The 17,605-nt window shown below is 40.4% G+C and overlaps 1 protein-coding gene across 1 annotated transcript; it reads left to right on the forward strand.

Moving 5' to 3' along the window:
* Positions 1–568: 568 nt before the first annotated feature.
* Positions 569–17,388, forward strand: vsig8a (V-set and immunoglobulin domain containing 8a; the record flags this gene model as incomplete). Its single annotated transcript, XM_083930409.1, has 6 exons — positions 569–724; positions 3,443–3,647; positions 5,609–5,761; positions 6,385–6,507; positions 8,378–8,519; positions 17,172–17,388. 6 exons carry the CDS (start codon positions 569–571, stop codon positions 17,386–17,388), a joined length of 996 nt encoding a protein of 331 aa, XP_083786535.1.
* Positions 17,389–17,605: the final 217 nt, after the last annotated feature.

Raw genomic sequence — 17,605 nt, forward strand, 5'->3', positions numbered from 1 at the left:
GTCAATGTATTACCTAATGAAATAGCAGAAAATAACATCACAGAAGCTAAGCAATGTACTGCTGTCGACGGAGGCAGCAGTTAAACTTATTTAGACACCATAATACATGTGGTATAATGGGGGCTAAGAAGAAGAAACTAGCTTGTCTTGATGAAAACAGAGTGCTCTTGTTGTATATAATGGTGAAGGACCTTGTGGAAAAAACACATAAAAGCTGTGTTGGGGTTGTTAAGCCAAGAGCTATGTTCTGTTCATGGGCCACTTAGTAACTTTTATAACTGCAACAAGTTGTTGTAAAGCTCTAAGAGTAATTTGTGTTTTTGTTGATTTCTTAGCCAGACCTCCTCTGAGAAAAAGAATCTGAATCAATATTAATCATATACATAAAACTGTGCACATGGAAACAATAAGCTGTGGTTCAATGAATGTGGAAATGGGCTCACTGGATGAGAATACACAATTTGTATCCTTGAGGATTACACTAAGGGATTAAGACACAGCTAATATGTTTCTGTGATTAATTTCAAGACTTGTCTGAATTTCTTAAGAATGGAGATGTGCCCGTGGGATGCAGGTGACGTCCACGGGTCCTCAGACCATCCAAAAGGCTGAGGGAGAGAGCGTGACATTGGACTGCAGATACACAGCGAGCCCTTTTGACAATGGAGAACTTGACATTGAATGGTCAGTGATCAGTCCAGATACCACGCAGAAAGATCAGATGGTAAGAAGCAGAATGAGAATGGAGCAACTTGTACTATAAATATAGATGTAGAGTCAGATGTGTGTGTGTGTGTGTGTGTGTGTGTGTGTGTGTGTGTGTGTGTGTGTGTGTGTGTGTGTGTGTGTGTGTGTGTGTGTGTGTGTGTGTGTGTGTGTGTGTGTGTGTGTGTGTGTGTGTGTGCGTGCGTGCGTGCGTGCGTGCGTGCGTGCGTGCGTGCGTGCGTGTGTGTGTGTGTGTGTGTGTGTGTGTGTGTGTGTGTGTGTGTGTGTGTGTGTGTGTGTGTGTGTGTGTGTGTGTGTGTGTGTGTGCATGCTTATCTGGGCTCTGGGTCCATGATTTCAGAATAATTTCCCAAACATTTCAAGAACACATTATATGGTAGAAAATGTAGGGAACACTGAAATGTCCTAGAAATAAAAAGCCCATTTAATTGATTAATTCTTTCTTGTATGTAATTTGTATATTTACGGCTGACCTGCTGGCTAAAAAGGCTGCATAGGTTATGCAAGCAAGTGGAAATAGGACCAAATTACAAAGTTCTTTCCAAAAAGTGAAAATGATGGGCCCGTAAATAAAACTAGACAACCTTTGTCTAGTGACATGTGCAATTCTCACCATGATCATAATCTTTAAAATTGTCATCTATTGAGATTTCACACTTTCTTTCAGAGTTCTTTTTCTCCTCATGTGATGTGTTGTAGAGGCTGCAGTGTGGATGAACTCATACCCCCTTTTTCATTTCACAGGAATTAGTCATTTATCCAATTGCCTTTTAAATTAAATGAGTCATTAGTGTTTGAGACTTGAGAGGCTGTTTTTTCCCTCATTTCTGTCCCCCAGCAGACATTTTTTCACAGTCAATACAAGGATTGACCAGGTCAAGTAGCCCGGTGTGCTGCTTCAGAGTGTGTGACTAGTTCGGATTGTTGGTTCTTGTGCATATGGAATGCTTTTTGCAGTCAAACTCTTATTCAGTATAGTTCTTACCTAACCTGACTCCACCAGATGGATTGATTCTCATGATTCTAATTCTCTCAGCATATCCATCTGGGAATTCTCATTTGGAGATCTTTTGGGAAGGGGTGGAAATACTGGTTTCTGATTGGATAAACCATCTGTCTATCACCAACATACGGGCCAAATCAACCAATCAGATCAATGAAGCATATGGCGTACTAACAGAGTCGAGGCAAAGCTCAGAAAATACACAACATGTTGGTAAAGGATATTTGCCGTTTGTGCAACGTGAATTTACAGATAAAAGGCACAGTTTCAGGTGCCTGGTTCATATTCCAACAGAAGGATCCAAGAGAAAAAAGCGTTCATGAGCAGCTTGCTCGATAGCTGCACTCATCTCATTCGCGGAAGCCGCCATTTTGTTTACACTGAACAGTCGCTTCTCATTTCGTCACACTTAAATCTTGCTTCAAAACAAATGCTGATAGGTTCGGTCGCTTGGCAGACTTCTCCAAATTTTCTCCGCAGCACATTACCAGACTGATTTGCGAGTAAAATACAATGGAGCTTGCCCAATCCGGAATGTCTCACGTCCGAGGCTAGTTCTTACCAGCTCTCTATCGTAAATAAACTAAATATCTTTCCACTGCAAACTTAACGCTGCCTTTATCGATCTTTGGCCATTAAGGAACTAAAATACAAGTTGACAAGCAGACAGCCCTGATGTATTATCACAATTATACATCCATGTGTATGCTTTCTTCATCACTGTAATACTGTTGGCGTGTGTAACCAGGCCTGTGGATTATCTTTAGTTTATCCAATATTATACAACAGTTAGTTCTGACAAAGAAATGTGATTTGACAAGATCTATAAGATTAACTATATGTATCACTGTGCCTTACATTAACAGTCGCTAGCCTTTGTATCTGAGATCAGAACAGATAATCAGATAAAGAATGGTCATCAGAAGAGGACGAAGGTAAGGAAAGAAGCCTGGATACTTTGATAAAATCCTCCAAGTGTGCTCATATTACTGTGGTAACGTTATATAGCCTACTGCTTCAGCCACCCTATAGTTGGACAACTTGAAAAATGAAGCCAATGCTCACACTGTAAGGATAACATCATGGGCTTGTGTCAAAAAGTGTCAAAAATATCATCTAAACATCCCCATTCAGACTGTGAAAAGAGAGCTGAATAAATCACAGCCTGGAAAGCAAGAAACATACCTTACTATGAATCCAACAGTTAAACTATTTGTGTTGCGCTTTATTCCTGTTAACTAATAAATTGCTGGTTAAGCAGAGAAGAACCCTAGTTCATTTTTGTAGAATTGTTTTATAAAAGCAATATCACACTCAAGGCTATGTTTTTTTTTAAATTTTCCTGTAGTGTATGATCATATTTTATTTGTGTCTTGTGTGTTTGGTGTAACTTTTGTTCTGCCGTCTTGGCCAGGTCACTCTTGGAAAAAAGGTTTTAATCTAAATTAGTTTTTTACCTGGTTAAATAAAGGATATCGATTGATGTCCTGAATATCATCACGACTGTGATTATCTTAGGCATGAGGCGTACGACCAAATCACAGCTGTGATGATAGTCAGTACAAAATCACTCCCTCTCGTGTGATATTGCTTAATTGATGAGATGAATAATAGGTAAAAGTACATTTAATTGGTTTACATCAATTAAAAGTGTCATCCAGTGTAATTTGTTGACTCTTTGTTGAATCTGTCTTTGATTATGTTTTCCTTTAGCTCATGTCCTATACCAGCGGCACTAGATACATCCATGGTAACCACGCTCTTGCAAAGGGGCTCAGCTTTGCTGCTCCTGACCCCTCAATGGGCGATGCTTCAATCTCAATCGGTCTGCTGTCACCTGCTCATAGTGCTACCTACCAGTGTAAAGTGAAGAAATCACCTGGAGTGGACATGCGCAAGCTGTCACTGGTGGTAATGGGTAAGACCACCATTGGGTTCCATCCACATGTCACCGGGATGCATTATTTATATCCATCACCTTAAACAACTACAGTACTGTTTGGTTTTAAGGAGGAGGCAGCTACACACATTTACTTTTAAGGTTTTGGGTTGCCTCTTTCAATAAAGGTTACATTTCCTTGTCACATGCCAGAATGCATTACACTTGCAATTGGATTTCAAGGTTCTATCAGGCATGCTTTCATGTTTTAAGACTACTACATTACCCCAATGATGTGTATCCATTAGTGGTTTGTGGAGGTCAGTTTAGTTCAAGGTCACATGGCTCTCTCAATGTCTGTTGTTTTAAAATGTTTTCATCAGTCAGGTTTTGTTCTATAAAAAAGAAAATTCCTTAATTTGATGAAATGTTGCTCCCTAAATTGAGGTCAAATTTCCCAATTTTCTCTAGTGCCTATAATAAAAAAGACCCTGCTATGTGAAAACATGGAATTTACTCCTTGGAGAAACACATCACCCATAACTTCTTGACTTAAGGTTCACTTACTAGCTATTTATGGAGCTTCTAAATGCATGTCACATTTTTCATTAGCACATGACATTGCTTCATCTGCTGATGGAGCAAATAGAGATTAGTGCCTTGGAAGAGATAGCTGTGGTCTCAATTTTGACAATTGTTACAAAGTCAATTAATGGAAGTATTTTTTTTTCTGAAACTGATGGATTGAGCAGTGGATGGGACACTGGAAAGGGAGACAATCATTTGAAATTACATTTCACTATTCAGTCAGTGTATTCAGTCAACACTGGGGTAAAGTAATTTACTTGATTCCAGTCCAACTCGTCTTGTTTGAGCGTGAGCAGTAACTGAAGTGGATTTATTTATTATCATTTTACTGAATACTGCATTAAATCACTTCTTACAAAGATGTTTTATGATTGAGCAAATAGTTGTCCCAACAAACTAACTCTGAGTCAAAGGGATAGAATACATGGTATTTCTGAATAAAGTCTTAAAGAAGCTTTTGAGGTGGCCAATCATAGTTACAGGTTAAGGGAGCACTGATTTTATTTTATATCTCAGTATACATTTAAAAGACACAGTAATGTGCACATCTACTGTTCATTTCCATTTCAAAAACCCTGAAATTCAAAGACTTGTTTCAACTGCTCAACCTCCAGCATTTCATTTTTTCTTATATGGGCCTGCTTGGATGTTAAATAGTGAAAAGAAGGATGATAAGTAATGGCTCAAACTATTTTGTTATTTTTCCATCATAGCCTAAATCTGAGAGTAAATGAAAGTAGCAAAATGGCAAAAACATCATCATTTCACAGTAATTTTACATTTCCTCATCTTGGTATCAGAGCTGTATCCAATGTAATCACCTCATCCTTGATGGAAACCAGCACATTGCTGAATGAATATCTCCAGCAAACCCTCACATTGATAGACAGCCTGTGGCTGTTTTCATGCTAAGAGCAAGACAAATTTTCCTGAGAGCAGACATGCCTTTAATAAATCAGGCTCTTTGCATGATCCGAAGCAGGATACATGGTCCAGAGAACACATAACATATGACTGAATAGTATTCATTATCTTATTATTTAATTGGGAAGAACACAGAGATACTTTATCTATTACAGTCCAGTTCTGTTTCATGAGCTCCATCATGTAACGTAATCAATCTCAACCTAATCACTACCAATTCCTGTCCTCCACCTTTCAAACAGGACAGTACTCCATCTTTATATCATCACGCTTACACTCCATATATACTGAGGATAGATTTGAAATATATACATTTAGAATGTGTTATGAAGACATGTTTATATTTGTGTAACATTTTCTAGGATTTTTGAGTAAAAAAATGCATCTCAGTGTTGGTGTCACCCATCTTTATGAAGTCAAAATGGTTCTTCCAACAAAAAGGAATGGAAATGGCAGCGCAAAACTAGTAATTTTTTGTATGATTGCAGCGAAGCCGTCTGTGCCTAAGTGCTGGGTGGAGGGAGCGGAGCTGGTTGGTGAGGCTGTGTCTCTGCACTGCAAGTCTGAAAAAGGCTCCACTCCCCTAACATACACATGGAGGAGAGAAAGGGCAGGCCCCATCCCTGCTGCAGCCACACAGAGTAAGTGTGACCTCTGCCGACGTCAGGATGCTACTACAGATCAGAGAGAGAGAGAGAGAGAGAGAGAGAGAGAGAGAGAGGGAGAGAGAGAGAGAGAGAGAGAGAGAGAGAGAGAGAGAGCGAGTCGGGCTGGGGAGAGGTTGCTGTGCTCAATGAAAACCCTTTTCTTGTTGAATGTACAGCATTTGCGCATTCTATACACTACGCAGCACAACACTGTAGTTTATCAGTGTTTATGATGCATACTAGAAGGATTCATTTGCATTTTCTCCCCATGTTCTTTTCACTCTTTATAACTGAAATGTTGTACACATTGTTTACTGTAAACTGCCTTGATCAGAGCAAGATAGACAAGAAATGTTGGCAGCATGCATACATAATGGGTGAGCAAAAATTGCCATATTTTAAAATTTGTTGAAAGCCATAAACCTCAAGCCTCAAGTATATGTCACTCTATTTTTTGTGGACTTCTACATCCTCTCTTAAAGTCTTTATTAAATTAAAATGACAAATTCTATAAAATACTACTCTGATCTATAGTCATTGTTTCCTTGTGTATGATCAGCGCATATACACATGTACATTATGTGTTAATCTGTGTTGGTGGGTGTGTGTTCTCTCAGACAGCGTTACCGGGGAGCTGAAAATAAGCAACCACTCGCAGATCTTCGCAGGATTCTACCTTTGTGAGGTGATCAATGCTGTTGGAGCCCAACACTGCAGGATCAGCCTGAAAGCGAACAAACGTAAGACAACACATTCACACACAGCATGACGCTGTTTGTGTACATCACTTATGATGCACACATTTGATCATAAAAGACCAAGACTTCATCCTCTTAAGTCTTCCCTCTCCGTAGTTGTGCCACAATCTTCCCATTGGGTTTAAACCACAATGCCCCGTAATATCAGTAATATCAGTGTGTTATCCTCATTATGTTGTTAATAATGACAAGATGAGGTCACAGTCAATTGAAGAAAAACTGCTCCACTCACAGAAGACAAAGGTTTTTTTAAGCCATCTGCTTCTCATCAATGCCTTCCTGCTGCTGAGCCACAAAGTCAATGATTCATGCTGAAATGATGCCACTGCCTTGTATTTTGACAGTCCTTGTTATACAGTGTAAATGAAATAGGGATCATCTTATGATCACAACAGCCACAAGACCAAATCGGGCCAGGTGCGTCAAGTGTGTGTGACATTCAGTCTCAAGTATGGACAAATTGTATTTTGATGCTTTGGCATCATCGGGCCTCATTCGGCAATATCTTCCTCCTCAAGTTTTTTCTTAAGAAAAGCCAACGTCGGATTCATGAGGTGTTCTTAAACTACGGAATTGTTTGTACCTCTGTTCTTACAATGAATCAAATGTCCAAGCTTGTGCTAGTATATCCTAATTAGAATAGGTAAGAGCCCCGCCAATACCCATAAAAGGACATTAGACTGCAGGGCTGTGTGCAAACCGTTACACACAGACACACAAGATAAGAGTATAAAGACAAGATTGCCCAAATGAAAGTCTACAAGAAGAAGGTGGCAACAGAAACCAAGTGACCTGCTTTGTTTAGTTGGTACAGTGCAAAAAGGAAATCCAGAAATTCCCTAATATATAATGGTATCTCTGAACTAGAGAGAAAGCAGAGAAATACCAGAGGTGTCTCATGAGGAATGAATCTGGTGTCTGTAAGTGCATCAGGGGAGAGTACAGTCAGTGATTCAGTACAATTTTATGGAATAAATCATTTTCCGGGTCTAGACTGGAACAAGCCCTCTGCATTCTTTGTCTTTGTTAGCCTTGTGTTCTGTGGAGCAGACACCCGTATGACATCTCTCTAAATCCATTTTTTTAGTCTTCATGCGCAGATGTTTGGCTTCAGGCAGACTATCATCCATTTTTATTTCAAGTGCACGGTGCTGTGCTAGACCAGAGGTTCTAACCCTCAGGCTTAGGACAGACCCACCCATCCACACAACTGTCACTTTTTGGACTTTTCCCAATTTTTGTTGGTGATATATTGGATATAATACCTTTAAAATTGTTTAAATAACAAAATCTGACAAGAGAACATCAATCTTTGTTTTAGGCTTATAACAAATTAGCCGAAAACAATTTATATCCATACTTCATATCTTAGGTTAAAGTTTGAATTGAATTATATGAAGAAGAAAAGTTGCATTGTCACAAAGCCTTAACTGAATAGTGACATTTGGGGAAGAAATATGCTTATTGGCCTTCTAACCAAGGGTAAGATGAGACGATCCATACTGCGCCCGGTTCTAGTAGTTCTGTTATATGTCTGAAGTCTTATCATCACTGTCAACCAGCAGAGACTCTTTGAAGTTACTGTCCCCGCCCAAAAAATACTTTGGCAAATAACATAATAAAACCACAACATTCCAGTCTATGTACTATACTAAGCTACCTGACTGCTGGCAACTACTGCATGTAGCATACATGAGTGCCAGTTATCTATATATGATATTATTATATTATTCTATTTCATGAAAGAGTGGACATACAAAATTGTCAACGATGATTGTAACCACTGCACAGAAGGAAACACTTCTTTTCTGCTACAGAGCATGTGAGAGAATAATTCCTTTTGATTTTACAGCTCCAAACAGAGCAGCAGTGATAGTCGGTACCATTGCGGGTTCCCTGCTTCTCCTCTTCCTTCTGCTGGTCTTCATCGGGCTTCTATACTGGAAGCTGAGAAACAGACTACGCTTTGAGAAGGAGTTCTCCAATGACATCAGGTACTGTACAGCACTGCAGAGACAGTGGGGGCAGAGCTAAAGATGTTGGCAGCTTGATGGTGAGATGAATGAGCTGCTGCAAGGAGGGAACAAATCCACATACGTTGTCTGACAAGTTTCTGCTAGAGTTCATTTGTATCTGACACCAAAAGTCCTATTAAGAAGAAACTTCTGCCTCGGTCAGTTTTGACTAGTTCTGTTATGTTAAAGGGTATGAACATACTGATAAAACATTATTGTATGCACACAGATTTCTACATTATCATACAATAATAATAACATGTTTTGGCATCACAAAGCAAGTGAGAACAGATATCAAAAGAATGACATCAACAACTGAACATGAAAAAACAGAGGCAATTATAAATGTGTATTACAAGATATAAAACAACACACCTCTCGTCCATTGGGATGAAAATAGAAATAAAATCCTAGACTTGTATTAAAAGAAAGAAACATGTACGTACAACAAAAATACAGACAGAGAAAGAGTTTTATTACAGACTCTTAGAGAGAAAATCCGTCCGAAGACAGAGAAGTCTAGACTATTCTGACAGGGTTGTTCCAAATGCAGAGCTACTAAGCCGCACATAGTGCAGAACAATTTGATGAAGAGGGAGGTTTAATGTGACAAGAGCAGAAACAAGATTTTCTTCGGGTATATTGATGCAAATACAACTGCTGATATAAATAACATCAGTTCCTGCTGAGTGCTTCATCTGAAAGCCTGAGTAGGATTCATTAAAAGTTATCAACTCTTTTTTCTTGTTTTCCTTCTCCGTCTTTCTTTAGAATGGGAAACATGAAAGGTTCTCCTTGTGTCAGCAACCACTCTTGGAAGTTTTTGCCTTAGATTTGCATCATTAATATATTGATTATTAAATCTTGGAACAGCGTAGGAAAGTATAATTACAGAATTCCTCTTTATGACTTTAAAAATACTTTCCTGGGTAAAACTTCTGTATGTATAATTGCTTTAAGTCCACCTCTACTCAAAAAAGTGTTTTTCTTCTGTCTCTGTCATCTAAAATGCCTAACATTGACTATAGTGACTTGTATTTGAGCAAATTTGTCAACAGAGATGTTTTAACATTCCTCTCCTGAAGGAGGAGATGTCTGTGCACTTCTCTGCAATTTGAAATTCAAACTTATCCCAGGCAATTTTTAGTTGGTACATCAATAATCCATAAACTGATCGCTGTCTAATATGTGAAACACTTAAACTTTGACACAACACCAGCAAAGAAACCTGAGTCAGTATAGGATAGGCGGGCAGTTTGGACTCAGAGTCCAGCCATCCACCAGTGAGCTCCAGGAGTTGCACCTGCCTTACTGTGAGTCAGCGATCCGCCCAAAGGAATCTGCTGCCTCTCCGCCTCTTGTCTGAAGCTGTCTCAAACATGTAGGCCTATGGATAATTCTCTTTGATTTGTTTGGTCATCTTGATGAGCGGTTTACATGCTTCTCTTTATACTTCTGGCATCCTTGTCAACCTCTGGTAGAAGCTAGCATGTAGTTCCCAAAGAGTCTCATGGTATCATGAGTATGCGCAGTAGGAAGAGCCAGTAAGAGCATGGATAAAGTGGCTATATGATACCATTTCTAAATCATCCCCAACTTATTTTTTTTGTATTATATGTTCTTCAAAGAAGAAATATAATAATAAATATTGGAAAACATATAGTCTACACCAATACCAATAGCTACCGTCTCTGAGTCATATCTTGGTTGATAATATTGGCTTACCAATATAATGGTCTGGCTTTTCTGGACATGGTGCATGTATGTTTTGTGGGTTTTCTTAAATTAATCTTAAACTCTGTCCCAAAATGTCAAACCTATGCTTTGAGATCCAGCAATGTTTTTTTTGTTGTAACTGCTCCTTCAACAAGCAAGCATAGCTGGATCATGAAGGAAGAGTTTGACATTTTGGTAAACACTCTTATTTTCTCTATAACAGCCAAATATTTCATATCTTATTTTATATTTTTATATCCATCCTTTAAAATAAAGATACAGGCAGGAGATGTTAACCTTAGCTTAGCAAATAGATGGGAAACTGGAAAACAACTAACATATGCCCATCAGCACCTGTGAAGCTCACAAACCAATACGTTATCACTTGTTTGTTTAATGTGTTGATAACAATTTGACATTTTAGTAGGGTTTCATGCCAGACAATTCCTTTGGCTCTCAACAGTTGCCAGGCAACCAGCAGGGACTCCATAAGGTGGTGTGTCGGATGAAGAGACAGTTTGACACATAATTCCTGTTAAATAGTGGATTATTGTTTTCAATGGATGTTTCCCCAATTTGGCAGAAAAAGGTTTCAATCTTCTCATCCAACTGTCCCTCAGAAAGCACACAAGCATACAGTGCTTGTGTTTCAAGCTATTTCTTTGAGATGTTCATTGATCTTGTTGCATCAGAAGAAAACATAACAAGTAGCAACAATTTACTTTTCATCAGTGACAGCACAGGTTTCTTCTCTGTGCCATGCCTAAAAACATTTCATCATGTCTTTAAACTCTCTTTCCTTAAGCGCCCAGTAGTTAACCTGACAGAGCGGGTGCCCTAATATAGGCTAAAGTCTTCACTGCAGCAGACTAGGTTCGACTCTGACCTGCGGCCCTTTTGTGCATTTTGCCCTCCTCTCTTTCTCTACCCCCGTTTCAGTTGTACTGTCAAAAAAAGGCATAGAAAGCCAAAAAAATGTCTTTCCTTCAGCTGAATGTGAAGGTTTCATCTTAGATGCTGACATTTCGTCCAATAACTTCATGATACAGTACATTTTAAACATAGTAAGATATGTCACCCAAAACCAATAAGATTTTTAAAAATCCGATCTCAGAAGGAATGATGTAAAAATGCTTCAGAGACACCCATGTGGCTTCAGTTTCAGTGGAGGTAACTCCTCAAAAATATCTAGATTTTAAAGGAGCATTAACGCAAATCCAATTTCTTTATTTGACCACTAGATAGATCCTGTGGCGGAGCATATCAGATATAAACAAGGGGGAGTCTTGCCTACTCCATACCTGGATATGCATCCGACACCTCACACACACACACACACACACTTTCACTTACCTGACATGGACCTGACACCTTTAAGTAAGGCAACAACAACAACTTCCTCCTACAAATGCACAATGGTCTGTGTGACGTGCAGACCGCAGTGGGACAACTCCTCAATTTGTGAGTTTCATGTCTCAGACCAGATCATGTAAATCCAGCTGCAGAAATATCTGGGAGACGGGAGCGTCGTGGTAACCGTCACTCACACAGACACACACGCGTCTGGAGAGAAGCAGCATCTTCGGAGACGCCCGCGTTAATAGCGGGTTAAAAAAATAGTGCTGTTAAAATAATTTTGCGTTATAACATTAATAACGCTGAGAGGACATCTGAAGAAAGACACAGGGATGTGGAGAGAAAGTGTTCTACAGAGCGATTCAGTGACTGTAAGCAGCCACACTGCTACATTAGCATTAGCACTGCCATGAGAAGCGACCTGTCGATGAGAAGTAATGTCAGCTCCGAGTCTGTTTTTATACCCAAAGAGGCTCTTAAGCTTTGCCGTGTTGTGAAAGCCAATCTGCTATTTATCCTGATGCAGACCCTTTTCTTGTCGGACTGCTTTTAAGCTGCAGATCGTGGTGACCCTGGAGCTCCTGAGCAAGCAAACATTCTCGAGTTCTGTGTGCTGGCAATGCCACTGACCTCTCAACTGCCAGTCAGGGTGATGTCGCACCTCTTTATATAGGGTGGCGTTAAGGAGGCGGGGCTAAGCACCGGGCCTGCTTATGTCATAACAAAGACAAATTCTGCATGTGCCCCATGGACCCTACACTGTTGGTGATTTTCTGTGGAGGGGGTCGTGGCATAGAAGATCAGACAGGTACAAGGGGACCAGACCATGGAGTGATTTATAAAAAGACAATATATGTTTAAAACCAATGCGGTAGCAGATTGGAAGCCAGTGAAGCAATGCGAGGACCAGGGTGACCGTGCTTTTTTGTACGGGTGAGGAGTCAGGAGGCAGAATACTGAACCAACTGCAGGTGCCAGAGTTGTTATTGATCAATGTTGGTGTATAGAGCGTTGCAGTAGTCCAGTTGAGATGTTATGAAGGCATGGATGACTCTTGCTAAATAATTCTGGGGCAGGTCTCCGCTCTCCTGGATAGGGGTTGGACCCTATTCTTCTTTGGAGCTGCCCAGGGTGTGAGGCGCCAGGCTGGCGTGGGGATACTCACAAACCCTCGGCTGAGCACTGCGGTGTTGGAGTTCACCACGGTGGACGAGAGGGTCGCCTCCTTAGGCCTGCGGGTGGCAGGGGGGAACACTCTGACTGTTGTTTGTGCATATGCACCGAACACCAGTTTGATCTTAGATAGGGTTCTCAGGTGAAAAAAGCTTCACCTAACTACTGTACTGACCTGCTGCTTGTACTTTTTAATGTCAGAGAGTTCAGAGTTGTTTCAAATTAAACACATTTCTTTACAAATTAATATAATTCAGGTTATTACACAATATATACTCAATTTAGTAGTTGTTTCAAAAATGAGTCTCTTTGGTGTTTCACAGGTTTTCTTAGGAGAGGAATGTTGGGATTTTCCTTGAGCAATACAACTTATCTTTCAGCAGAGGAGAGGGAGAGGGGTAGGGCGGTCTCTTCTTCCTTATTAAACTGGTTAATCTAATTTTTTGACAGTGGCTGTGTTTGAACTTTTTTTTTACTCTTCGAGAAAGCAGGAAGTCTCATAAACTGAGATATTTATGAGCTGACCCCAAAGCAATTTCAGTCGAAAGCAACTGGACTTGGTTATTTGTTTAGGAAGACGTTTCACCTCTCATCCAAGAGGCTTCATTAGTTTGTGTACGCATCTGACCAGGCTGGGACTGGTCCAACTATCTGGTATGGAGATCCATGCCTCTCACAAGGCCAATGATGTCACTGGAACCCTTTGAGCTCCAAGTGCCAACGACTGTTGTTAGAGTGGCAGTCGTTGGTGGGAAGTAGGTTTCGACTTCGTTAGTGCTCTATTGGGTCTTAACGACAGTCGTTGGAGTCACAGGAGGCCATTTTTTGTGAACAGTTGTTCTTTGAGGTTAGATTGTTGAATCTCCTGGGAAGGGATGAAAGGGCAGCATTGTAAATTGGAGATAAGTGGTGAGAGAAAGTCATATGTTTTAATAGAAGTCTGAAGTCTGACCAATACTACTCATGAAGTCTGATCAATACTACTCATGTTCAATGTGCTGTGTGACATGCCAGCAAGAATTGTTCTAAATGCATTATTGAACAACATTTGAAAACGGTAATACATTGCTGTTAAGACTTCTTAATCTGTCAGCAAAAGTGCATAAGGGTTGTGGACACAGCTTATAGTGGTGGCCCTTGAAGTACGTTTAGGTCAGACTTTCCGTGGTTAGTGGAATAAACAAATAATAATAATAATAATAAAAACAGGAAAATAATAGTGAGTAATTATGACAGCAATTGCAAAATGCCATTCACTATGGTGATCAGGATCCCTTCCTTAGCAAGAGTATACAGAAGCAGAACTTTTACGGAGGTTGGCTGAACAGCTGAAATAAAAAAAAAGCAGTAGACTTCTTTGCTTAACTTCTGTGTCGGCAGTCCTGTATGCTTCTCGAAACTTGCAGCGTGCCAACCCGCATCTATTGTAGGTAAAACACTGACTATGGATAAGTACTCCACAACCCCACTCAAAAAAGCCTAATTATTCCTTTAAGTCAAGTAAGTCTTCATAATGTCAGATAAACTAAACTTAAATTAACTGAAGAAAATAAACATACATTAAAGACAATAGATCACCGAAAGGAACATCCGCGCAGTGTGTAACTAGTTGAAAAGGGCAGCTTGGGACAGTCTCTAAAAAAGAAGGTCCTGTTTCAGACTTGTTTTGGTCCTCTGATAACATAAATCAGTGAGCAGTTAACAGTATGCAGAATGCAAAGCTGCTCCAGGGCCAATGTTCTTCAGCTGACCTTCTGTTCTGACATCTCTGACAAGAATATTCCTTTTGCTTATAAACAGTGTCTACCCAAAATGTGGAGTTATGGTTCATATGCAGTTGAAAACAGCCCACATGCTTTAATGCTGAAATTTGAGCAGTGTCAGTGTGGGAGAACAGTGTTGTCTACAAAAGACAGCAAGGCACTTCAAGCCACAAACCTTCTCCAAATCTGTGGCATACAGAGTTCAGCTCTCTTTACATAAACATGGTTATGTGGTGAAAAGCTCATAGCAGAGTGATTGCAAAGCAGTAATCATTTGTCAGACTTCCAGACAATTAATATAGTGTTCAAGGTAAAAAAGAAAAAAAAAGAAAAGAAAAAAAGCAACAACCAAACAAACATTAGCAGCAGCTTGAGTGGGGATAAAGTTCAGAGATGAGTCATGCGTATGCATGTGAGTATCGGTTCGGTTCAAGGACTGTATGCATTTAAAAAATAAAGTTAGGAAAACAAGACCCAAACTCTGCATTAGGCAGACCATCACCTTATTGTGGTGGAGAGGTTTGTGTGTCCCAGTGAACCTGAGGGCTGTGTTGTCTGGAGCCTAGTGCTCATGGTAGGGTCTCCAATGGCAGAGTGGTCTCAAGCGAGGGGCCGGACTTAGAATGGTTCACAAAGATCCAATGGACAAACAAGGAAGAGGAAGAGAGACCCTGCCCGGAGGAAGCCCGGGCCCCCCGTCTGGGGAACAGCCCGAAAAAGGGACGTGGCACCTCCCTCCTCTCCATCCTGTGGGCCCACCACTAGCAGAAGGAACCCCTTGGGTCGGGTGCGCTGCTGCACGGGTGGCAGTGAAGGTGAGGGGCCTCGACGGACCAGACACGGACCAGACACGGGCAGCAGAAGCTGTTCAAATGGGTGTCCCTTTTCCTGTGTGGCGATCTGGCGGATTCTGCTTCAGGGTGAATCATTATCAAGTTGCATCAAGTGTTCCTTGTTTTATGTGACGATAAAATCGATTGATGACCAATATGGAGCAACATTAGTATTCAACGAAGTTGTGTTTCTGTCCACCAGAGGAATACATCCAATATGCATTGTCTGTTTTGGATATTTGGTTGGATTTCCTCTATAAATTCTGTGGGGAAATATCTCTGTTAGTAAGAGCAGGGAGTCTGAACCAAAACAATAAAGTTGTGGGCGGTAACCAAAACAATGAACTGAAAGTGTAGAGCTGAGGGGAATCATAGAGAGGAGGGGTTCTGTGGATTACTAGTGGATTGTCACTATGAGCCTTAACTTGCACATGACACACTGTCATTTGAACCATTGTTAGCATAAGAATATGAATTATGTAGTACCTTTTAATGAGGTCATTAGTATAAATTATGGATCTTAGCAGCTTTAAATATGTAATTATCTAACCACAGTGATAGTGTAAGGATTTTACAGTTATTCCTGGAGCGGTGAATATTTTTTTTCAAGTGTAGCACTAACAAACTGCCTCTCAGGATGCAAATTAATAAATAGTAAAATACAATAAAATTCAGTGTGAAGCCACAACCATTAAAAAGACATCCAGTTAACTGTGTCTGCATGGTAATTGTGTTCGGAACAACCTTCTGTAAAAAAGATAACACAAAGAGCTTCACTAATTACCAGCTACGACAGCTTCGCTGGTATTGTTTGTTTGAGAGAGTGTGTGTGTGTGTGTGTGTGTGTGTGTGTGTGTCATCATGGCAAAATGTGGAGGTGTGTAGTCCAAATCACAATAATCGCGTTTGAATATGGGTGTGATCTGAGCAAGGCGGCTAGAAGTAGGGATGTATAAAGTAGGGAAGCTGGTGTCATCCCCTCGCAAGATGGTCTCTAGTTGGTCTGTATTTGTTTTGTGCACATTCTTGTTCACAGCAATCCTAGCTTGTTGCATGGCAACACATACACAGCCTAGAATCAGAGCCTCAAGGACCTGGAGCATTCCAGCTCAACAAACGTAAATGTATTGCCTTTACCATCAGAAAGCCTTTGTTAGCCTCCACAGGAGCAGAAAATGCCAATGCTGATCGGTTGTTTTGAGTGTTTCCTGTGACAGAGGAGCATATCCCAGCTGGTACTGCAAAGTTACATAAAAGAAGAATCTAAAGTGGCTTCTATAAGCTTAAATTGTTGGCAGTGCTCGTGACGACAGGAGATTGTACTGTTTGCTTATTGTCAGTGTCTGCTTTTGAAGCCAGCACCAGAGTGAATGTTCTCCTTCAGTAGAAGAGAAGCAGTAAAAGCAGGGTTTCAGTGAGTAGGTGCACTTGAGTAGAGCCTTTAAATAGGCAAGGACAACACATTTATCACAAGATTGAAGGCAGATTTTATACACTGTGTTCTTTACCCTATTATTTAATATTCACTGAGCAAAACCAGGGAAAATTCTGTGTCTTCGACAATCAGTGCAGCTCTACCCTAAAGCTCCATAAATAAGCTTTACGGTTGTGATTTCATGCTATGAAACTCAGCTTTTACAGTGACTTCCTAAGCCATTTTACCATGAAATAAAGACAAGCACTAATTATCTTAATTCAAATGACTGAAGTGAAACAATGTCCTCTGTAGTAAAATCCTTCAACTTTGTTTTTCCTCTTCTTCTGTTCTGCTCTGCTCTGATATCAAACAGGGAGGATGCTCGGCCCCCTGAGAGTCGTCCGGTCAGTCGCCATACGAGCCGGAGATCCAGTCAGCACCCGCAGGTTACTTACTGTCAGACGAGCAGAGCTGAGGTGAGCTCTTTCAATGACGGACGCACACAAACTCCCTCCAGCAACAGCCATGAACACACACCAGTCAAATATACAGCAGTCGAGTATGACAGCAAGTACGGATACGCAGTGTGACAATCAACAACAGAGCTGAATTTAGAAGCATTTAGCTTTCATTGTAATGTTTCAGTAGAATCAAAATCTGGAGCAGCATGAGTCACACATAGAGTCTATTTAATGGAATATGGAGCTGCTGTGTGATTATTTTATAAAAGTGTTCATGTAAATTAAGTGATAATCTTGACATAAGATAGTTTGTCACATCAGAAATATCTTTTATTACAAGATCATT

Source organism: Echiichthys vipera (genome assembly GCF_963691815.1).
Source record: "Echiichthys vipera genome assembly, chromosome: 16".
In the NCBI taxonomy this organism is placed as follows: Eukaryota; Metazoa; Chordata; class Actinopteri; order Perciformes; family Trachinidae; genus Echiichthys; species Echiichthys vipera.